This window comes from Camelus dromedarius, chromosome 9, assembly GCF_036321535.1.
Source record: "Camelus dromedarius isolate mCamDro1 chromosome 9, mCamDro1.pat, whole genome shotgun sequence".
Classification (NCBI taxonomy): domain Eukaryota; kingdom Metazoa; phylum Chordata; class Mammalia; order Artiodactyla; family Camelidae; genus Camelus; species Camelus dromedarius.
The window spans coordinates 62,892,153-62,916,630 of NC_087444.1; the positions used below are offsets into that span (position 1 = coordinate 62,892,153).

The 24,478-nt window shown below is 49.0% G+C and overlaps 1 protein-coding gene across 3 annotated transcripts in view; it reads right to left on the minus strand.

Annotated features, from left to right (window-relative positions):
• The window catches only part of ANKRD27 (ankyrin repeat domain 27), a 42,860-nt gene extending 18,391 nt beyond the window's left edge, over positions 1-24,469 (minus strand). For 2 of the 3 annotated variants that reach the window (XM_010989100.3, XM_010989099.3), the window contains exons 1-16: positions 24,313-24,469; positions 15,499-15,630; positions 11,587-11,697; positions 9,605-9,761; positions 8,741-8,895; positions 8,223-8,282; positions 8,088-8,141; positions 7,910-7,975; positions 7,746-7,822; positions 6,967-7,088; positions 5,808-5,886; positions 5,172-5,304; positions 2,726-2,818; positions 1,598-1,725; positions 962-1,044; positions 17-132 (exon numbers count right to left, since the gene is read on the minus strand). In XM_010989100.3, coding sequence (XP_010987402.2) covers positions 17-132; positions 962-1,044; positions 1,598-1,725; positions 2,726-2,818; positions 5,172-5,304; positions 5,808-5,886; positions 6,967-7,088; positions 7,746-7,822; positions 7,910-7,975; positions 8,088-8,141; positions 8,223-8,282; positions 8,741-8,895; positions 9,605-9,761; positions 11,587-11,697; positions 15,499-15,600 — 1,536 coding nt within the window. In that variant the 5' untranslated portion in view covers positions 15,601-15,630; positions 24,313-24,469. The remainder of the gene's footprint in view (positions 1-16; positions 133-961; positions 1,045-1,597; positions 1,726-2,725; positions 2,819-5,171; positions 5,305-5,807; positions 5,887-6,966; positions 7,089-7,745; positions 7,823-7,909; positions 7,976-8,087; positions 8,142-8,222; positions 8,283-8,740; positions 8,896-9,604; positions 9,762-11,586; positions 11,698-15,498; positions 15,631-24,312) is intronic. The other variant, XM_031458553.2, reaches the window with a different exon arrangement.
• Positions 24,470-24,478: the final 9 nt, after the last annotated feature.

The window sequence follows — 24,478 nt, forward strand, 5'->3', positions numbered from 1 at the left end:
GGGCGGCTCTGCTCACCGTCACACTCTGATAGCCCTTCTGACACGCAAGGTGAAGCGGGGTCGAGCCGTGGTAGTCCGTGGCGTTCACCACCGCGCCCTTGGAAACCAGAAGGTCGATGAGGGATGCCTGCCCTACAGAACAGAAGGGAAGACAGGGGGTGCTTCCCAAATCCTGCAGGTGAAGCTGCGACATTATCCACTCTCCCATTCCAGGGCACGAGACACGCCAGGAGGCATTTTTCTGCTTGAGAGGAACCAGAGCTAAGTTCAAGTCAGACTCAGAATGCTCTGGGGTGGCCCTTGGAGGGGACTCGGCTGCAGCCCACATCCCAGCAACGGAAGGTAGGAGGAAAGAGCCTCAGACGTCCACAGAACAGCCCGTGGTGCATCAGTTCACAGGAATGTTGTGCAACCATTAAAAAAACACTGACGTGGAGAAATGTTCTTACATGTTGCCAAGTGAAAAAAAGCACCGACCAGAGCAGCAGAGCAGTACAATCCCCGCAGTATCATACGTTTTCTCTACACGTACACAGGAGCACGCTGAAACCTCAGTCATAAATCAAAACGACAGGGCGGGGAGGGGTGATACTACAGACGTCTGTGTTTTCTACCTTGAATGGGCACTTTTTTTTTTTAATGTGCACCCTGAAAGATAGCTAACTTTTTAAAGCAGGATATAAGAACCCCAATACTGAGGACATTCTCACAGCTCGGATTCAAGCCCTTCCTGGCAGGCCCACGAGCCCAGGGGCAGTGTCAGGCGTCCACACAGTAAGAGCACAGATACGTGCTCGTCCAGCCTGGGGGCAGCATACAGAGGCCCCCGGGGGGTGGGCCATGACTCAACCCCTTCTACCACCCGACACCATTCGCCCCCAGTCAGCTACCCTCTGCGGGGCCACCCTCAGGCCCCATCCCTTTGCCCTGATCGCACAGAGGCCAACACAAGATCACATACCACAGAGGGCAGCCACATGGAGTGGTGTATGACCCCTGTCGTCTCTGGAGAACGGAGTGACCACTGAGGGGTCATTCAGCCTCCTAAAACAGAAAGAAGGCTCAGCAAAATACACCCTAGGAATGGACTTGTGGGTCCTGGGACGAGAAGACAGATCTCTGGGTGTGTGTGATCCAAGCTGGCCTCCTCCACAGTGTCCCGGAGAGCATCAGCCTGGCTTCCGCAGGGTGAGGACCAGGCACCCAGCTCCAGTGCCCCTCCTCCTGCCCCACCCCCACTAGGCCTTGACACCCAGCAAAATAGCCTGACAAAGATAAGGGGAAGCCAAAAAGGTTACTGGGAGAAGCTGACATTCCTCCCATCCTAAAACAACCCATCTTCCGAGGCTCGGTCAGGCCCTCTGCCCACCTACCCTGGCAAGCAGGCCAGCGGTGTGCCAGGTACTTTTATGACCTTTATCCCAACTGATTCTCCAAAGAGAGACGGAGGTGCAGCCTCCATCTCACAGCAGAGGAAGCAGGGTGTAGAGAGGATATGTTCCTCATTCAAAATCACACAGCAGACAAGTGGAAAAGTTCCGTCCAGGGCCCAAAGTCCCCCACATCCCGGCACTGAGCCTGCCCGGGACCCTCTTACCCGGAGACGAGTTTCTCACACTCATCACAGAAGCACAGGGGGTGACACATCTTTTGGACGGCATCTTTATCTTGGTCTTCTTGGCTCAGAAGTCTCTCCACTTCTTTCTGGTCACCTGCTGCGATGTGCTAAAAAGCGACATCAAAAACACTATTGATATTAAGGGACTATTCGCCCTTTGAGGTGTGGATTTTTGTGTGTCCTTACAGAAACACACATCCATGTGTGGGTGGATGGAATGATTTGCTCTCTGGGACTGGTTTCAAAATAACTGGGACAGAGAGGGAAAGTGGGTGGGGGCAGAAATAAAACAAGATTGGGAGATGGCTCCACGGGAGTTAATTCATTACCCTATTCTCTTTCACTTTTGTAAATGTTAGAAATTTTCCGTAACTAAAAAAAAATGACAAAATTTCCAGAACAGCAAGAGTTGAGGGGCAATACATCCTGAACCTCGGTGTGGATTTTGACCCTATAACTAACAGAGCCTTGGTTTGCAGAACAGCTACAATTAGCGTGAGACCCTGTCAACAAACAAATGTACAGGGCTCACCCCTGTGATTCATGAAGGTGTTCCCCTCAGGGAGTGAGATGTTCTGGGGGACTCATAGCTCTGGACCCTGCAAAGAACCCACTCTGGCCCCACTGGCCTCCTGATGGCTACCTCGCAGGGCACCGCACCAGCCTCCCTGCAACCAATCAGATCTGGGAAGGGAGCTGCCTGCAGGTACCAGGGGATCAAGCCATCACCAGGTGCCACACTCCCTGCCCAGTGCACTCACACAACCATCTGTAATGCGGGCTCCTGGGGCCGAGAAGAGGCACCCGTGAGGCACCACTGAGCTGACCCTAAAGAACAACTTGTGTTTTGCCGAATGGAGAGGGAGGACAGCCCTGGCAGAGGCCTGGTGCCTTGGCTGTGCTGGCCAGTGGGGCTACAGCATAGCTCACAGGAGGGGAGATGAGCAGCCGTTGAGACCTCAGCCTTCCTACCACCCACTTGAGCACAAAATGAATGTCCACGTGTAAGTGCGCAGATTGCCCTGATGGGTTCTAGAGAGACAAGAGACAAGGAAGGAGGCAGCACTCCTCACACAGCTGTGCCCACGGGGCCTCCTGGTGTCTTACCTGAAACAGGCCGTCAATGGGAGTTGAAGTCATCTGAGACAGCAAGCTCATTCTCTGCTTCAGGAACAGTCTGTCGCCAAATCCCTCAGACTCCTGTAGGAAAACCCGACAATCCGCTATATGACATGCCCCGGGCTGTCAGTGCAGATCCTTGAAAACAGAGGACCCAGGAACGATCCTGGCCATTTCCCATGGAATTAGGACCAGCGGTGCCTCTACCCTCTCTCTGAGCCGCAGAGCAGACCCTCACCCGGCTGGGAGAGGGGTGCCCCGACTGCCTCTCCGGGGAGTGGGGCTCTGGTGTTAGGATCTGGGGGGTGTGTGTGAGTGTGTGTGAATGTGGCATCTCTCAGTGTGGAATACAGCATGCACACACCATCGTCCTCCAGATGGAAAACCTGGACTGTCCTGGCCTCCCCCTCCTCTCCAATGTCCGTCCTAATGCCTGCACAGCCCTGTCCCCTGCATTTACTTATGAACGTGCTTAAAGAACGTTGATGGTCATCTCAAGTATAATTATGTCTTGGGGAAAAAATTTCTGTGAAACTACATTATATTTTACGAAGAGCTGATGGTAAAATACAGTCTAATTAACTAATTAACACTTAGTCTTCAATGCTTTTCAGAAACCTCACCTGCTGTGTGGAGACACTCCTGGGCTCTTTGCCCAGGAAACACCACCAACACAGAGCCGTGGCCTCGCACGTCCCTAGATGGAACGGCACTAAGGCAGGGGCAACCCCACAGGTGTGATCCCAGGGCGGGTGTCACAAAAGACAGGGAAGCCACCACACCTGCTCTGTCAATAAAGGTAAAGGGCGTCTCTCAGGCCTGACCCACTCAAGACCCAAGGGACAAGCTCAGCAGCCAGCCGTAAGGATGATGAAACCTTGTCCCCAAGTCTGGGCAGACCATCTGGGAAGGCAGGACCGGGGTCTGACAGCCCAGTCAAGAGGGGCGCCCTGGGCTGTGCCCACCCAAGCTAACGGCCACCCAGCCATGCACGATGCACCAGGGAACCAGGAAACAGAGACGTCCAGATGCAGGACGTTTTACACCATGAATTTCAATTGCCTGTTTAGTGAAAAGAAAGAACCCTGTAATTTTTGGCTTGTTTTCAGTTTAAATTTTATCACTGAATGAAAGACCCCACCGCCGCCATAAAACGTGTTGGCCAACAGCCACATTCCAAGGGCGATCAGATCAGACCCTGGACAAGAACAGAACTTAATTCCTCAGCCAGTGCCCTGATACTGTCGGGATGCGTGCCAACAAGTGCAGCATAAGCTCAAATTCTGGATAAAAATACAACTGTATCAGCACAGAAAAAGAGACTATACCAACGTGTTAATAAAAGTCACCCCCAGCTAGTGAGTTCAGGAGAGGCTTTTGTTGTCTCTACTGCAACTTTATATGCTTCAAATATTGTTTAGAAGCAAATAGAAGTCTTCTCATCAGAAAAAAAATGAAACTATTCTTTTTTGGGGGAAAAAGCAGTATACAAGATTAGCTACGATATCACTTCAATGATGTAAAGTATACACAGATAGGAAAAAAACTGAAAAATACACAAACACGTTAATAATGAATGAATTCAGGGAAACTTCTTGTACCCGAGGGCCCCTCTCTGGGCAGGCCTATGTTCTTTTCCAGATGTTTCTGTGCATCATTACTTAGGAGCTTCTAACATCAGGAGAAAATTCAGATCAAGTGAATGTCCAATACTCAGGATCCTTGGTTTTTCATACAGAAATCTCTTCACTTGATTGATTTCAACTATGTGATTTCTGTGAGGACGCTCATGTTCTGCTGGTCAGTACACAGTGAAATAAGCCAGCAGTGCAACCTTGGTTTAAGGGTCTCACAATCCTCGTGCGAAACGGATTGCCTCCGCCAGCCAAAGCTCCCCAACCAAGAAAATAGTAAGAGGGCCACTGAGTCCTCAAGCTGCAGACGTTAGTAATCACATTTCTTGGAGGAAGATATAGCTCGGCGTTAGAGTATGTGCTTAGCATGCACAAGGTCCTGGGTTCAACCCCCCAGTACCTCCACTAAAAAATAAAATAAAAAATTAATTTAAAATAAGTAAAGAAACCTAATTACCTCCCCCAAAAAACAAACAAACAAACAAAAATCTCATTTCTTGCTGATGGTGGTCCCTGCTCCCAGCTTCCCTTCCTGCCCGTGTGCTTCTGAGGACAACAAGGATTAATGCAGCAGGAGTGGGGGGAACGTGAGCGCCAAGGACACCCCGCCAACTTTCACAACCAACTGGGTGCCAGGTTTTCAGTCTGCTGGGCAGCTTTGAAGCCTCGCAGCCTTCAAAGGGCTCAGGCCCTGTGTCCTCAGGAGAGCGTTTATGAATGCCCGTCCCCAACACCACCCTCAGAATCCCATCACACATGCCATGACACCCACAAGGAAAAGGGCAAGAGGGAGAGCTTACCGGTGGCTTGACGGAGAGGTTTCCCTGCCGGATATATTCAATCGCAGCCTCGATTGAGGTCAGGCAGTATCCCAATTCATCCTTGGCCGAGATGCTAAACCTGAAGTTTTTGATATAACTCAAATTTGCCATCCTGATGAAAGGAAGGAGAACGTTCCGTTGTTGTGGACTCAACTGACACCTGGGCGGAAACAAGGCTAATGGCTTGGTCGTCAAGTTGCTTAGCAACAGGGAGCTACGGCTGCTTCCGTATCTCTATTTAGCGGGTGCACACCTAGGAAAATCAGTCAAGCTCCTTGTCACTGTCTTGGAATAGGCTCGTTTTTAGGAAGCTGGTTACTGTAAAGTGAACTTGGGTTTCTGTGGGAAAAGGATGGGCTTTGGAGACAGACAGACTTGGGGTCAGCCTCCGGCTCAGCCACTGGCTGGCCACGCGTTCCAGAAATGGGAAACAAAAGCTCTCTGGGCCTCAGTTTCCCCGTCTGTAAGTGGACTGAAAGGCAGCCCCTGCAGAACGAAGGCAGGGCGGGTACGGCACCAGGCTCAGAAGGGGCGCTCAATTTCCAAGAAGGGCACTACAACAATCACGGTGCAGGGCTGCTGTTTTGAAAAAGCATCTTAACAAAAAAAGATTACCAATTCGGGATCTCTGTTTTCACAAGCAAATATAACAGGACTGATAGCAGATCGTCAGCACACATGGTCTCCAAGTTCACTGCAAAGGGGGGAAACACACGTTCAAAGCCGTCCCAGGATTCACACGGACCGACACACGCACCAACTCCCTGCCACCACTCAACCCACAAAACCACAACCCAGGAAGGTGACACACCAGGGAGAAATGCAATTGCACAGTATCCTTTCTGGTGTCCTGAGGAGACGTCAGATCCCAGGGGTAAACTAACGCCTGGCATCCTCAGAACACGTGTAAAAGCAGAAAACTCCAAGCAGACTACCCCTTGCTTCCTTCCGGGACAGATAATGAGTCCCAGGAAGTCAGTGATGGTGGATACAACTCGAACAAGGGCCTGAGCCACTGCCAAAAGCCTCTTTTCTCCTGGGATCATTTCTGTTTTACACTCTGAGGAGCCTAATGAGTCTAATGTTCACATGCAGCTGGACTCTACTCATTTTCGTTGAAATTTTGTTTCAGTAATCCATCCACATGGTGAAAATTTCAAACAGTACCTAAAGAGCAAAAACCATGCACGTCTGTCCCACCCCTGCCTCCCGGACTTCCTTCCCAGAGACAACTGCTGCTGCTTCCCACGTGTCTTTCCACAGACAGTCTCTGACTCGCCGTGGTACGTGTGGATGTCCAGCCCCCCAACCTCAGCAATGCTGCTGGAAGTATACCCTATACACTCCTGCTTATTTCACTTAATACGCTCGGCACACCGTCCCCTAGCTGCACACACAGATCTGCCTCCTCGTTACTTTTGTCTTAGCTTATTTTGTTCTGTTTTACTTCTTCTAACGGAAAATTTTAAATATACACAAAATTAGAGAGAACAACCTAACAAACAGTTGAGCCCCCAGGTACCCATCACCAGCTTGGCTTGTTTTTTGAGGCCACTGCTTCTCTGACACCCTCTTCTTACCCTAATCACGCCTGACCCACCCTCTCACCCCCGTTCCTAGGCACCCACTCCTCAGAGCAGAATCTCAGGCAGGGATGCTCTGTTGCACATCAGCCTGTCCTTATGACCCTTTGAGACGGCACTGCTCCTTGACAGATGTTCCAATCTGGACACGTGCAGCTACCCCACGGCCAGCCCCTTCCCCGGGCACAGACCTCTCTGGCTAGGAGACTGGGTGATCAGCTGCACCACCTTTCGCAAACAAGCCAGCTTCTGCTGCGGTGAGGTGCATCTATTCAGCTGAGCCAGCTCCCTCTTTGCACGAGGTATGTTGAAGCTGTAACATAATTTGGAAGGGGACGACTGAAGAGCACGGTGCAAGGGCCCGCCTTCTTGGAGCTAAGCACATACCTCAGAGTTACATTTCTTATAGCAAACCGCAAATAAGGAAAAACAAAAATAGGAACTCAGAAGTAATCTGACTCAACTCAGTGGCAAAACATGACAGCTTTCAAGGTCCCAATCATATAGCTGCACCAGAAAATTAGAAAAAAAAAAAATCAATCATCCTCAGCCCAAAGGGTGGAGGAAGAGTTTAAACATAAACACTTTAGACATTTTTGTATCCTAACAGAACTTAAATTCAAAAGGAGGTGCCTCTATGGCAGGGGTCCCTCAGATGGGCAGGTGAACAGAGCCGTCGGCTGCAGGACCCACCTGGGCAAGTTACGTGCCCGCCCAGAGACCAGCCGTGCAAAACCCCATCCCCTCTGGCTCCACCCACTGGCACGCCGGCAGGTGGGCATGGGAGAGTGACAGCTTCGAGACAGTCATCTGCCAGCTTCAGCCCTTGATCCCTGGTCACAGATAACTGCCCTGCACCTCGGTACGAACCACACGAAATCAGTGCCGCCACCACTGCTGAGGGCCCTGAGTCCCGGGGACATGGCGCCCCGGCCACCAAGGACGCCGCTGCTGCAGCACAATCCCTTACCTGAACTCAGGCTTCACACCGATCTCCTTCTGCTGAAGATCTTGAAGGCTTCTTGTGATTTTGTTAAAGGCAGCATCCTAACAACAAATTTTAAGGAAGCTTCAAATCTCTTTAAAAGCTCAGAGCAAAGCTTCCATCCTGGGCGACGGTGATGTAGAACCTACCTCGCTTGCCTCCATGGTCCCCACGTATTTAAAGATCAGATCATAAATATCATGCTGGACGTACATCTGTGAAACCAACGGGCCCCAGTTCAAGGTGCGCGGAGGGCGACACAGAGGATGACACGGAGGGTCCCCCGCCGCTGCTGCCTTCCCTCCCGCTGCTGCCCTGGCCTCTTACCTCTACCGCCTGTTTCATCAGGTTCATCTGGGCCTCCTGCTTGGCAAGCACTTTCTGGAGAACAAGAGGAGTACAGTTATCGAGCTGGGACGGGCACGCGGGCAAGTTCTCCCTTTGGGAGGTCGTGCTGCTTACCAGGTGGGAGTCCCTCAGGAGCTGCTGGAGGCATTTGGTGTAGAGAGCATTCACGGAGTCCTGTGCGACACAGAACAGAGACACAGGTCACCCTCATAATCCAAAGCCATAACACAACACCCAGGACGTGTAACGCAACCTGGGGCAGAACATTTCACAAAAAAAAAACGTATTTCCTGGGTGATAAGCTCTAAGTCCTAATGTCCTAAGTCCTATCAAATCAAGGATGTGATTTTTTTTTTTTGCCAACTTTTCTTTTTAGGTATATATATATGCATTAAGAGCAGAAAAAAAATCCCTCTAGGGTTAAAATAGATGATAACATTTATTGCTACACTTTTCTGTGATTTTCAAGTTTTCCACGTGTTCTGTACTACTGCTATAGGTAGAAAGAAACATTTAAACAAAACTGCCAACAGTGGAGGCAGCAAAGTTACAGAGTGAACCAAGGGGGAACCCGGTGCTCTGAGCTGGCCTGAGATGGGGCACGCCTAGCAGAGCAAGACATGGCTACTGACTATGTGATGACGGAGGCTCTTTCTTTCACACTCTCTGAACGTTCGCTGGAAAGAGGCGATATTCCTGTCAAATTTCTCCGCATGTCTTCCCAAAAACTCTCTCACATCTTCGATGGTTTTTAGGGAAAAGGAATCTGAAGATGTTGAAGGTTCTTCTGAAAAAGAGACTGAGGGTCAGGCTGGCTGAAGCTTTCACTGTTTCCACCAGGGCAAGTCCCACAATCCTTTGCCTTGTTCTTCTAGGGTCTGAGGCTCCATCTTCCACGGGAGGAGAGGAATGATCTTATTTCAACATCCTGCCTAAGAGCAGGCCAGTTACAGGACAACTGGGGTCCAGAGAGCCTGGTCCTCTTAGAGACAAAACCTCAGCTCCTTTGGGACCATGGACGTGACCCGTGAGGATCTGGTGAAGAAGTCCTGATTCCTGACAATAAGAGTCTCAGACAGCATTTGGCACATTAAATCTTACCTCAATTTCCTGGAGCACTGAAGAATTATTATCCATTAAAAATAATGAGATTCCAAAGAGGCACAGCAGTGAGGCTGGGTGGCTATAAGGTAGCCCTAAAGCTGAGGCCCAGAGACAAAGCCAGGGCTACCACTTTGCACAACTCCAGGGGGCGACACTGATGTCTACAGGTGTAACATCCAACAGATGCAACCATGCACAGCAGCCTAATCCATATCTCCTGAGCTCGAGTTGACTTTTTGATTAAGTTCTACGGGGAGTTACTGTAAACAGTTGCACGGGTTTCTAGTGGCCTCTTGAATATTTTATGGGATGTTTGTAACAGCTCTGTCAGGAGGAAATTCAACAAGCATGTTTCTCCAAATCAGGAGAAGTGGGGCTTTCTCCCAGAATACCTGAACTCTCTCTCTTTTCCAAAGGATGGGCTATACAGAGTATGCTGAAACCTTCTTCTTTTTCATTGTAGAAAGTCTCTTCGAAGAGAATGGGCACTGACAGAAGACAGGCGAAACCAGCTCCTAGTTTAATCCTGTTTCCTTGGATAAAGACATCCTGGAACAAGAGAGCCATCACTGCACCAGCAGCAGCCAGTGTGACCACCGACCTCTCAGCCAGCCCTGCCACTGCCCCGGCCCCCAACAATCTGGCACGTCACCCCACCTGCCTGCCCTCCCTCCAGGGTGGGTTTGTGGGGACACCAACCTTTCTAGTTTCCTGATCCTGAAATGCTTCCTTTCCTGCGTTCACCCTGTCCCTGGGACTACGTAGTACCCTGATCCTTTTCACATGTTGCAACAAGAAAGCATTAAGCTGCTCCTCGGAGCAGAAGAAAACCTGTACCCTCAGGGAAAGGTAAAAGAAGGCTCTCCTCTCTGAATAAGAGACCAGGATGACCGGTGCTGCAACGTGGAGGGGCCGGAGGATGCAAGCTGCATCCGCTGCACGGCTCACCACTGGGTCATGGCTGGGGTGCCTGGGAAGACCGGCCACAATGAGCCCGATGCCTCTGTTCTCCTGGTAGATTTGGGTACCACGAAGAGAACAAGTAAACTGACCAGTGACTGGCAGCTGTGGTGAGCAGATCCCTGGCAGGAAAACAGCAGCATACTCAGGAGGCATGGGGCTACGGTCCCCCCACCGAGCTGGTGTACTGGTACCCCCAACCCTGCCTCTGACCCTGTCCCTCCTCAACTCCCACAGCGCCCACAAGCCCAGCTGCAGGAGCATCACTGGTGGGGACCCCTGACCATGGGTCGGCTGAAGACCACAGCCAGTCCTCACTGGGGAATGGAACCTCCCCCTCTCAGAACCCATCTGCTTCCGCTTACAAAATGAGAAAATGCCTTCCCCAGAGTTAACACCAACGATGAGACAGGCCGGCGTCACGTGTCTCCTGACATGATACAGTGAAAGGGGTAAAGTGCCCTTCCGAGGCGTTCCACCAAAAACACACAACTGCAATCTCACCGCGGGGGAACGTCAGAGAAACCCACACGGCAGGAGATCGACAGAGCAAGACAAAAACATCGCAGTCATGAAAGACAGACACTGAGGAACTGTTCCCAAGGGGAGGAAACTAAAAAGACGAATACACTGCATGATCCTGGACCTGACAAAATAAGTTTTTGGGTTTGTTTTGTTTTTTGCTATAAAAGGATGTTACAGTTAGCACAGTTTGCATAAGGACAGTATGCTGGAAAATCGTATTCTATCAGTGTCAAATTTTCTGAGTGTGATCGCTATGCTGCAGTTACATGGGAAATGCACAATGTTTTGGAGTAAAGGGACATGGTGTCTGCAACTTACTCTTCCTGAAAAAGGTTCAGAAAAAGTAATAGTGTGTGTGTGTGTGTGTGTGTAGACAGACAGATGGGGAGATAAAACAAATGTGGCAAAAATGCTAACAGTTGGTCAGTCTAGGGGAAGGGTATGTGAGAGTTCTCTGTACTTGACTGAAACCTTCCATAGGTTTGAGATGATTTCAAATCAAGAAGTTCTTCAACAGTGAGAAAATCATCCATGACGTCCGGTCTGTGGTCAAGAAACTGACAAGCCTTCAAAGGCGCTGGGATAAGCAACTCTCCTTGACAGGGTCTCTCTGTCCCATGACAGCGGTGTCCCATGACTCCCCGACTCCCTGGCAGAAGCCCCAGGGGCTGAAGGAGAGGTGCCCGGCCCTCGCCTGCTCCGGGCCTCAGCCAGGGCCCTGCTCCCCACTGCCAGCTCCTCTTCCCTGACAGGCAGCAGGGCTGCTGTGGTGTCAAAGCTATCATGTAACAGAGACGTGAAAAGGGTGAGAAGCGGGATTCTCTCCCCTCCCCTGCTCCCACATGCTGAGTGAGTGGCCTTGGTTGACCCACCAGAAGTGAGTGAATACCTTGCCATTTAAGGTCTGAAAGTGTTCCTCCACGGGGATCAAAATGTAGGACTCAAACTGACAGGTAGACTGAACACTGCTTGACAGGCTTCCTTTGCAGGGTACTAAGATCTGCAAAAAAGAAAAAATTAGGGTGACTCTTAAACACATGTGTCAGTTACAACTTTAGCAGAACAGGATGCAGCCAAAGATGCTCCCGCTGGAACTGCTGTGGGGACCTGCTGGCAGAGAGGACACCTGGGGTCACTGGCCAAGGTGGCAGCAGCTGATCTGTTGTCATGGTGATGGAAGCTGAGGCTGCCCCCACCCCTGGGCAGAGGGAGGTGGCACAAGCCTCTTCCATCTCAGACCCCAGACTGGCCAGCTCACTCCCACACCGCTGGGCCCCTCCCCACAGCTACCCCGGGTGCCCCACTCTGTCCTCAACAGGACTGGGAATGATTCCAGATAAAGAAAGGATGGTTTGGAAAGTACAGAAAAGTGAACCTACAATGTCACACGTAATCCCACCGCCTGGGGGGTAAACACTGCACACTGAAGATAGTTTCCTGCCCATCTTTTTCCTACATTTTTTTAAGCCTAATTGTGATTACAGTTGATAAAATACAGGCCACAGAATCACTGCTGCTTATCGCAGGCTGCCACCTCCACCAGAGAGGGTGCCAGACTCTTATCTGTGGGGCCGGCTCAACCTGAAATGTGAAGTTTGGACCCACTGTGGCCACCACGCTGACCAGGCATCAGTTTCTCTGCTCAACACAGCAAAGGGAAGGAGCTAGACTCTCAACCTGCCTTCTGCCCCAGCAACCACACTAGGATCTGTGCTTGGCCCCGGGACTCGTGTTTAAGAGCAGTCTCTCATCCTTGTAACCCTGGAAACCCAGCATAGTGCCCGGCACGGTAGGAGATGCTGGATGTTTATCAGATGAATCCCTGTACTGAACAAATCCTGAGAACTGGGCTACAGGCCTCAGTGTCCTTAGTTGGGCTGCATAGATATTTACTTGAAAGTCAGTTCTTTGGAATGCGGAAGCCTGCTGCTAGGTTCCCAGGAACCCCATAATTAAAGGGCTCCGATAAAAGGAACGAACTTAATCTCCTTTTATAATCTTTCTTTTTCCTACAGGCAAATGAACCCACCCCCAGTCCACTTGGGGAACCTGGAGGACTTTCCCCCGATGCCCCCGGGACAAGAGCCCCAGGGGAGCAGCAGGCCTGTCTGGCCAGCTCTGCAGAAGCCACAGCGCATAATTAGCTGGATCGTTCTAAGAACAGGGTGACTATTAGAAGCAGGATGTGGGTGTCAGGGGCCTCTGGGATTGCACTCTGCGGAACATGAGGAAAAGGGCTTCCACCATCCAACCAGAGAGCGGATGATGGCAGGGGGTGCTGGCCTGGACGCGGGGGCAGCCCTGTCAGAGGAAGGTTTGGGAAGGAAGTCAAACTCGAGGAGGGGCTGGGGCAGGTTGCGGAGAAAACAGCCAACCTGCACCCTCGGCTGCCACACACACTACTGCATGAGGATGAGGGGGCCCATGAGCTCAGCTTGCAGGGAGAAAGAAGGCTGTGGGGCAGTTAACCCTTGGGATACACATGTTTCAATGTGGTGATTCCTACAGCACAGGGAACTACAGTCAGTACCTTGTAATGGCCTATAGTGAAAAAGAATATGAAAAGGAATATATATATATACACATATATATATATATACACATATATGTGTATACACACACACACACACACGCCAATATGCTGTATACTAGAAATTAACACAACATTGTAAATCGACTGTACTTCAATAAAAACATTAAAATTAAGAAATTAAAAAATACAAAATAAACATAAAAGTGGTGATTCCACATTTTCAGAGTCCAGTGAAGGACTCTTGACTTCCCAGGGCAGATTCAGGGGCTGCCAAACCTGGCTCAGTGGCCAAGCCCCATGGAAAGCAATTTGGCATTCACCTGCCAAGGCCACATGGATCCCTTAGAGGTGGCTGAGAGGACAAGCCCTCCTCTAGGGGCAACTGGAGTATTCTACTGTTTCATGCAACCAAGACATGGATGGAGCATTAGGACAGATTAGACAGGGATGAGCCGGAGCTCCCACCTCACAGCCAACAGGGGGCAGGCTGAGCGGGGCAGCCATCCCTAGGCCCTTCCCACAGCTGACTTGTGCTGAGAAGGGGGCCTTACTGATTCTCAAGTCCACTGAACAAGGCCAAGGAAGGTCAGAAATCCAGCGCTGCCAAATGTGGGCCCCACTTGGCTCCTTGTGGATCTCAGGGGAGTCGGAGTAAGGGGCCTAGGGCACCCCTGGGAAGGCGGGGTGACGCCGTTTAAGAAGCATCTCCTGCTCCTCAGCGAACCCAAAAGGAATGTGTCCAAGATGCTGAAGTTCTTCTTCAAAATTGCCCTTTTACTAAAGTGAGCTTGTGTGGGATTCTACTACTTGCAGCTGGAAAAGCACCTACTGGGTGACAGGAGCCGGGCTCAGTGCTGGCAACACAGTGGGGAGCAAGACAGACAGGCCCTCCAGAGCCTCCTGAGAGAGAACAGCGTTCCACGGCGTGGCATTTTTACAAAGTGAGTGACAGTTACCAGTGATAACACACTCTGATCTAGACACCATTTTACAAGATATCAGAGAACCAAGATGGGAAAGAACTTTTTCCCAAATTAGCACAGGCCCTCCCAGTTAACAGGATGGCTTGGCACCCTGTACTTTTTCTCCATGACACTCACCACAATTACAATTAGTACGTTATTTACCCAGAACGTGACCATCTCTCCCGCTAGAATTTCAACTTCATGAGGGTAAAGACAGTGATGCGCAGTCACATTTTTGGCTGAAGCCCCAGCATCAGACATAGTACCTTGCAGAGAGCAGCACTTAACTCACTACTGTGAAATGAAGGGGTGGCAGGGAACACCTTCGGTGACCTTCATGAGATTTTAATTTTCTACTTTGGAAACAGCTGTATTCTCTCATTTTTTTTTAAATAATAAACTTTATGACTTCTAAAATCCAAAGTAAAAAAATTCTGGGAAAAAAAGATATTAATCACAAAACCAGTCATAAAACCCAGAAGGGACCTGGAGAAATCAGGCTTCTGACGGCAGAGGGGTGGACTGGGTAAACGTCAGCTCCCTGAGCTGAACTGACTTCTCCTTTGGTTCAAATCCTCGGCTGCATCACTTGGCAAGAGAGGTGGGAACACAAGTGTGAGAGAGAGGAGGACAACACACGAAAAGAGGCCCCGTCGCAGACGGGTGGCACAGGGCACCCAGCTCGCCGTGCCCTGAGGTGTGTAAATAAGACTCCCGCCAAGTGCACCAGCCTGGGAACCGGAACGACCTGCAGTGCGGGGCCTGCCCTCCCTCCAGCAGACGCCCCCACCAACAGACCACGGCTTCCCTACTGGTTCCTGTTCCTGGAGGCTTTGGAGGTTGTGACCTCTATTACAAAAGTTCTCACAGTTATTTCCCTTTAGAAAATGCCTTTAGAGGTGACACATGTGTGATCACACACTCCCTTATTCTACGGGAGTGCACACCCACCTCAGCAAACAAGGACATAGGAGGCCTCGAGGAGGAATACGATTTCTGCCCTCGAGAAGCCCTCCTGGTCAACATGGAAACAAGAGAAACAGAAGTGAATACTGTGAGGCCAGTGACAACAGGGGCTGGGAGTTCAGAGGAAAGATTACATTCTGGGCTGGTGAAGTCCCAGGAGGCTGCCTGGAGGAAGCAGCTCAGGGTGGTTCATACACTGAGTGTGGTCTGGGGCTTGCTGCACTGAGGTCTGTACCTGACTCCCTCTAAACTGAAGTCTACCATATTTCTGGCCTTGTCAGCACCGCTTGGTCCACGCCTGGTGGAGGAGGACAGCCCACAGGGTCAATGCACTTACAATGCCATGGGTCTGGGCCACCTTGTTGCACAAGTCAGGACGCCACTTTTGAAGAGCCAGATAGAAAGGATTTTTCAGGAGATCTTCATCATACAGAGCCATATGGACTTCAGATGGGGCCAAGCGAGTCTCCTGGAACAGGAGAGGGAAAAGCAATAAATGACCACTTTCAGATTGATCTAATGCATAAAAGTCTTGATCTGGAAATTTCTAAAAAGCATCCCTGACACAGTAGTATAATTCGACTCTATAGACCTAACACACCATCAGGAAAGCCTAAAGATAACCCACCAATTCCAGGATGACTTTTTTACTTTTAAATGTATAAATTATGTTCAAAACATCAAGTTGAATTCCAAGTGGCAAAAGTAAAAATGGCCATTTTTAGAACATCCTACATGACCAAAATTATGACATTTTAAAGCTATGCGTATGTTTTTAAGGAAACTTTTTTTTTGCTCTTTTTTTTTGGTGGGGGGAATAAATAGGTTTATTTATTTATTAATTTCTTTAAATGGAGGTACTGGGGATTGAACCCAGGACCTCATGCATGCTAAGCATGCACTCTGCCCCTGAGCTATACCTCCCCAATCCGCAAAAAGGAAATATTTTAAGCATACAGGAAAGTAGAGTAATCATGCAAACCTACTTGCCTCAGATTTTCTTTTCAGAAACCAAGCACATCAGAGTAGACTGGCTCCCCCAGGTGTCCCTCCCTGATGCCATTCTCTCTACCCCTTTCAGAGGCAACCACTATCCTCAAGTTGTTTGTATATCCTTCTAGCTTGTGCTTCTGTTCCTTTTACACTCATGTATCCATAAATAATACATCATTTTATGAGCTTCAAAATCTACATAAATCATATCACACTATAAGTAGTCTGGGACATACCCTTTTCAATCAACGTAATGTTTTCAAGTTCTATCCACGCTGATCCATACAGCTCTCATTCCTTCACTAATTTCTGCTGTGCGGTATATTTTAAGGGAACATAACAGAATTTATTTATCTAATACCCTACACTTAAAGTTGCTCCCACATTTTCAGTATTACAAACAATGCTGAAATGAACACGCCTCTACCCCTAGGTGTTCCTGGAGCACCTGTGCTACGAGAGGCACTGCAGGGCGCATCCACCTGCACGTCACCAGGATGCTGACAATGCTGGACCGCTTCCTACCTCCATGCAAAGTCCATGAGCAGTCCCCTTCCTCGTATCACATTCTAGCCAACACTTTAGTATTGTCAGGTGAGTTCATTTCTGCTGGTCTGAGTATGAACTAGTATTTTGCTATTTTTAACTTTCACTTCTCTGACTAATGAAGTGGAATATCATTTCCTTACATTCTGTAAATTATCTTTTCATGTCTTCTGACCACCTTTCTCATGGGTTGCTGGCCTTTTTCTTATGATTGGTAGTTCTTTATACACTGATACTAAAAGATATTGTAGAAGTCCTCTCCTAGTCTGTGACTTGACTCTTCATCTTTCCAAATGGGTGTTTTCAGAAAGAGAAGTGTTTCATTTTAATGCAGTTGAACTTGTCAATCTTTGCCTTACTGGTCAGTGCTTTTTGGATCTTAGGAAATCCTATCATTTTACCCCATTATAAACTGGTTTCACCATCCCCTACCATGAGAAGGTGAAGTCTACTTCCCCACCCCTTGAACCTGAGCCGGCCCCGGGACTTGCCTTAACCAACCAAGAGAGAGAATTGATGCTCCATGATTTCTGGGTGTCAGTCTCAAGACACCTTGCAGATTTCACCCTCATTCATTTGGGGAATGGAGAAGCCCATGGGGTGAAAGAACATGGCGGAAAAGAGAGGCCCAGGTGGTCCAGTGAGCACAGTCAGCCTGTCAGCTAAATGCAACCACACCAGGGAGCCCAGGTGAGACTAGCAGAACCATCCTGCCAGCCCACAGAATAGTAGCAAATAACAAACTGTTAACAGTTTTAAGCCATTAATTTTGGGACAGGCTTGTTATGCAGCGAAGGCTACCTGAAACCACATCATTTCCAAATCCAAGGCCACAGCATAGTTCCTGTAATTTCTAAGAATCTTACTGTTCTTCATTTTCAGGTATTCAATTCATTTTTATTTTTATACATGCTATAAATTGGGCATCTGATTTTTTTTTCCAAAGGTAAGCTGTCTTAGTCTGCTCAGGCTGTATAAAAAAATACCATAGATTGGGTGGCTTAAACAAGAAACATTTATTTCTCACAGTTTCAGAGGCTGGGAAGTCCAAAATCAAGGTACCAACAGATCTGGTTCTTGTTAAGGGCCCACTTCCTGGACTGCAGGGGGCCACCTTCTCGCTGTAGCCCCACATGGTGGAGAAGGAGTTCTCCTATCTCTTCCTCTTTTTATAAGGGCATTAATTCCAGCATGAGGGCCCCACCCCCATGACCTAATCTAACCCCAATTAGATTCCGAAGCCCCATTTCCAAATACCATCACATTAAGGATTCGGGCTTCAACATATGAATTTGGGTGGAGGTGGGGGGGGACACACACAAATATTCAGTTCATAGCATAAGCCAATGGCCCCAACATCTTTTTTTATACATTTTATCACTTTCACAGGAGCTGATAATGCTACCTTTGTTATACTCCAAGTTCCCACATACGTTTGGCTTATTTCTGGGCTCGACGGTTTCAATGGTCTTGATTAGTGCCATCCAACAGATTTATGTAAGAAATGCAATTAAATATACATTATGCATCATTACATATGTAATTTAAAATTTTCTAGCAGCCGAATTAAGAAACAGGTGAGATCAATTTTAATAAAACATTTGATTTATGTTAATATAGCCAAAATATTAATTTTCAACATGTGATCATGTGAATAATTTAAATTAATGACATAGTTTACATTCTTTTTAATGCTACAACGTCTTCAAAATCTGATGTGTATTTTTCTTCTCAATTCATGCCAGCCTCATTTCAAGTGTTTAATAGCCACATGTGGCTAGTAGCTATTATATTGGACAGAGTAGGGCTAGAACATACTATTTTACATGACTATGGTTCCTAATAAGCATTGACATCTCATAGAAAAAATGGTCTCTCCCCTTGTTCTCCAAAATTGTCTGGTTATTCCTAATTCTTTATAATATCACATGAATTAGAATCAGCTTATCAATTCCATGAAAATTCCTGTTGGGATTTTTATTGGAACTGTACTAAATCTATGGACTGGAAAGTCAGCATCTTTGTAATAATGACTCTTATCATCCATAAACATGGTATGTCTTTCCACCTACATCTTCTTCTATATCCTCCAATTAAATTCTCCATAAAGATCATAGATCATATATGTTTATTAAACATTATATTCTGTATACATTTGCTCCTGTTGTGCATAGGGCTTCCAGTGCCCCCGGTCTGCTCCCCTTACCGTACATCATGTGGTTCTACTGAACCAGAGATGAATATGAAAAATGGGCACAGAGAAGGAGTCAGAGTTCTAGCCATGTCATTCCACCTCTCTGAGCCTCCATCTCAGTCTATGCAACGGAGAATACAAATAAACAGCAGTCTCGTAGGATTCCAGTTTACGTGCTGCAGTCGCGATTTTTGCCACACCGCACACCAGCGTACCGCCACTTACTGCTAGCTCACATGGTGCCTTTACGAGAATCAGAAAAAGGCACCCATCTTCCCAGTGGGTACAGTCCCGTGCCAGGGCACGTGGCTTGGTAAGCAACTCATATGCTATGTATCACAGTTTGCCAATACAGCCCCTTCTCCAGGGAAGGGCACTCGTGCAATAAACAACCTGCACAACTGAACACAATGGCTCTGTTGTTAATGTTTGACACTTTCCTTTAAACATCCACTCCTTTTTTTTTTAAATGGTAAATTTTTGAAAAGTGATTTACTTATTTATCTAGTTTTTGTGGGGAGGAGGTAATTAGGTTCACTTGTTTATTTTTAGAGGAGGTACTGGGGATTGAACCTAGGACCTTGTGCATGCTAAGCGTGCACTCTACTGCTTAAGCCATACCCTCCCCTCCATCTACTCCTTTTTAAAATTTACTTTTAAAAGAATCCTTATTACTACTTTAAATGGAAAAACAGTACCACTTCCCATTAAGAACAGATCACCTTAAAATTAAAAATTATAAAACCAGTTGACATTTAAAACCTAGCTAGATGCTACTGCCTGCCAAAGGTTCTGAACTTGAGCCTGAAGCCTATTCTCTTCATTAAGAAGAGAAAATTAGCCACTATTAAAGAACATCAAATAAACTTATCCTTGATACAATCATATGAATAAAATATGTGTGAAAAACTGAATTACCTTCTCACTATCTAATATTCCAAAACGGCTCTTTGGGAAAACACCAGAACAGTATGTATAAATGCATTATGAATTTTATCCCTTATGGATAAAGGTAAAAACAGCCACCATTTGAGAGCATCCTTGGTCCAGCACTATGATAACTTCTATACATCCTCATCCCATTTTAATGCTCATAATAACTGTAGGTATCATAAGCCCTGTTTCACAGATGAAGAAACTGAAGGTCAGTTGGTCAACTCGAGGCTAGACAGTTGTTAGAATTTATTCCAACACCCATCCCTTTAACCACTATACTCATCACATAAAATGAATATGCCTGGATGAAGGGTTATTTCATGAGCCATGGATGCACAGATTCCACACTTCATTTCTCCAAAAGGAAAAGTCCCCATGACAGACAGCCCACAGGCTCCTCACCAAATTCCCTCAGTCTGTTCCAGTCTGAGCTGTTGAAGAAGGCCCCTGAGCTCCCAGCAAATCCTCTTAGGGAGAAGAGCCTAGCATGAAAATGGCTACGTATAATCCCTTCCTGGGCCCCAGCTCTGCAACGATTTGGGTATTTGAATGGTTGAATTCAATTATTACTGGAGCCCAGGGAATCCTTTTATACAGTCCCGACCAGAATAACTGGATAATTCTGCTGGGACAGAAGCACAAGAAAACAAAATTCTTCCTGGTTCCTGACACAGCTGGTTCTCCGTGACAGAGCGCAAAAGATAAGATGCCTTGGATAGGAACCACGTGAGAAACAGGATGCGATAAGGTCAGACTAAAGCTGAGAAGGGACACTCCTCCTGCTCCTCAGATAAGACGCTGGCAGAGCACCAACACTCCTGCCCTCAAGATGGAGGGGACGAGGGTAGGCTTTGATGCAGGAACTAAGGATCTGGCTGGGAAGCAAGGAATGTGCTCCAGGAGAGTTAAAAACAAACAAACAAACCAGAACAGTGCTAGGAGAGGTAAGGACCACACAGAGAAGGGAGCAGCCAGGAGGGGGCTGGGGTGGGGAGTATGGAAAGCGTCCCTAGGAGGGACCACAGCAGAGCCAAAGGGTCAGGAGGTTCCTATGGGCACAGAAAACTCAACGGTAAACTTTTTTTGACCAGATGAGAAAGTGAGTTTCGAGAGATAACAAGAATCCAAACAGAGCAGGTCAGAGAGAGGCAGCAAGGGAAGCAAAGGGCCCTGAATGCCACGCCAAAACATTCAGTTCAAACGCATGAACTGTGTAAACACACGTGACTCTCAGCAAGCATGGCTGGTGAAGGGGACAGAGCTGGCTGTTTTTCAGTCCAAGTCACCTGCTTTCTCCTGGACATCAATCCCCTGGTTGCCAACAACTAAATCCTCTGTCGAGGAGTAGGGATTCAAAGAGCTCTGGCCAGCACTGTTCCCAATCTTTCTGTCCCAGTGTTAAAAATATGTTAATAATGCTTAATGCCAGAGTTGAAATCTCATATAGGCGTACATGTTTAAAAATACTTCAACACCCTGACAAGTTTACTTGTAGGAATGAGTTTTATATTTTAAAATAATATGCAAAGTAAACTGGAAAGATGTGTGAATCCTCATATAAACCTCCTTAAAAAAAAAAAAAAATTCCACCCTTGCCTGAGTGCAAATGATGGAATGATTTACAGACAATCCAGTGAAGTTAGTCAGAGAAACCAAATACCTCTGAACGTGAGTTATCTGAGGTTACTCTGAACAGGAGAGTAAGCGAGGCCCGAAACCAGCACAGGGCATTTTAGGAGACAGTGTGCACACTCGTGGTTTTGTGGTCTTCAACCGTCCTGCCAGCCCGGATGAGTCGGGTGGTCAGGGACCATCTGGTGACAGTGTGCAGCCTGGCTCAGCAGAATCTAACATAGGAAAGTCCGCGCCTCCCAGAGATGCCCTCCCTGCTGAAATCTCACTCCTGCCGTTCCGGGACCCTGACCAAAGACCCTGACCGGGCATAGTTTCCAACTGATAAGCCAAATCCTCCAGCTGGCTTAATTTGTGACTCAGAAGTAAAAGACAAAAATGGAAAACTTTCTGTGCATCTATGTTTAATACCAAATGGAAGCAATCTGATGATGTAATGTGTGGTATTACAGTCGCTCATGTGCTTCTGGCCTGTAACGTATATGGCTCCTGTCCATATGTCTCTCAAAGCTCTCCTTCAAAGCGCTTTGCAGCCTGGCTCGCTGCAGGCATGCAGTAACTGTGGGTCCACTTGAACAAAATGGTAATGAGGCGTCAGAGGAAGATCAGGCTCCCAGGGAGGGATCATCTCATTTTTCACAAGAGCTGGAAATCCACGGTCCATATGCAGGGAAGGGTGAGGGGCTGGCCCCAGGCGGTCATGCAGTCACTGGCAAAAAGCCAGAAACAAAGGGTGTGCTCAGAGCTCAGAGCTGGCTGAGCACAGTGATGGCTGGAATGTGGAGGGTCACAGGAGAGAAGACCTTAGGGCTGAAAGAAGGATGTGACCACCGAAGGAGCAGGGAAGTTTAGAGGAGCCCTCGGAATGCCGCCCCATCACCCTGCTCTTGGAGTTGCCAGGGAGCCACCAGCAGCCACCTCCCTGTAGTATACTGGGAAGAAGGGCAGGAGCTCCAAGGATCACCTCTCAGTGGCTCCCAGATATGGAAGCAACCTCAGGACCAATCAGATCCGATTCTTTCGGTCTGAATCCTTTCTAGGTCTGGGATCTATCATCACATGGTCACATTCCCCTACTCCTCTAGGAAAGGAGGAAGTTATTAGATACCACCCTAACCCTGATAATTTGTAAACAGAGGGAGAGCCTCAACAGAAACACTAACAGAGCACAGACATGCGAAGAACAAAGCCCCAGCAGCTGCCCTCATGGGGGCAACACAGTCCAAGAACCATAAGAAGACACAACCAAGACTTCAACCCCACGCCTGGTGCAGACACTCCTGCGGTTCTCCCAGCAATCCTGCCAGGTGGGATTATTTCAGGTGACAGGCCAAGGTGAGGAGAGCTCACCCAAGGTGTCCACCCAACTTCAGAGCCCCAACTGCCTCCCTGCCACTAGGGCTAGTGAGAAGTATCTGTTTCTGTTCCCATCCTGCACTTCCCCCTCCAAGGTCCTGCCTCCTGTTGTCACGCAAACGTGTCCACCTAAAAGACAACAAAGTGGTCTTTCCAACACCGAGGTCTCTGCAGGATTCTTCAACGACTTCCCTTCTACTCTGTACCAGACGAACTCTCAACTTCTTTACTTGGCATGGAGGGCCTCTCCCTCCTGGCTTCCTGCCCACCTTTGCAGCCTTATCTCCCTCTGCTGTCCCCAAAGCTTCTCAAAGAGATGGACTCTCCTGCCTTCTTCCCATTTTGTCCTATAAAAACTACTCTTCCTCTGTCGAGGCCCCATTTGGCCCACAGGTGACTGAGACCCTCCACCCCAGAGAATGGCCAAGGGCCAGAGCACATCCTAGCCCTGGCCACAAACCACCGCCAAAAAAATCAGTTAAAGGACAGACTGCTGAGTGACTGTGAGCCCTGAACCCAGTGCTTTGGCCCCCAAGTCCGCCTCAACGCCAGGCCCAGCAAGATGGCCTGGAAACATAAATATCCTGCTAATATCCGCTGCTCTACCTAGGCCTGGGGAGGAAGAAGCATTGCTTTATCAAAATAGGAGCCTCTCTCCCGGAAATCCACAAACCTGGAAAATCCCAGCTCCCATGGCAAACTCGTAGTCCCTATATAGTCTCCCTGACCCTCATTCCCTTAATGTCCTAAATCTTCAGTTAAGACGCCCGACTTGCTCCCGTGGCCCTGCAAAGGCGGCGAGTTACCACGCTCCAGCACCTCTAGGGGCGGCCAAAGCGGCACCACCTTGCTCGAGCGCCTAAGGATAGTCCGTTTTCAACGAAAAGAACTGAACAGACACAGGCTCTGGAACACTCTGGTGCTTAAGAGTTTTCCGAAGTAATCTTTACCCAGCAGAAGCAGGAGACCCCGCCCCACGAGACGCAGGCAAGCAGGGATTCCCTCCTATCTCCCCCACGCCTTCATCACCCCGGGGACCATGACAGCCTGGCCCGAGGCTCCGGACTCCCGCTCACAACTTCCCCTCCTGCCGCCCGACCAGGCCTCCCTTAAACCACGGAGGCCACCCTGCCCACTGCCCCCAGGACTGAGCTCCCGGGATCCCGAACCTGATGACCTGCCCTGGAGCGGTGGGAGATCAGAGGACGCATTCTTCGCCAACCCCACCCCCTGCCCCGCAAACACACACGAGGGGCAGAGCGAGCCCGGCTGCGGACAGGAGCCGGAGAGCGAGGGTGGGGCAGTCCACCCGGCGATGGGCCGGGGCCTTGGGGGCCGCCCGGGGAGCGCCAGCACAGCCTGGGGCGCCGGCCGAAGAGAGGAAAGAGCCCCTCCCCCTTCCCGCTCCGCGGCCCCGCCCGGCCTCTGGGCCCCAAGGCGCAGCCGTCCCGAGGGAAGGGAGGTTCAAGAGGAGACAGAAAGGAGGACACTTACTTAAAACGCTACATAGTTTCACTCCCTGCCCTTTCCGGAGCGGCGGCGACACCTCCCGGGCCCTTGTTCAGACCTCAAGGCCCACCACCCCAGCGCGGCGGCTCTACTCCATCTCCTACCCCTACTCCGCCGTTGGGCGGAGCCGCGCCTCAAGGCCCCTTGTCAA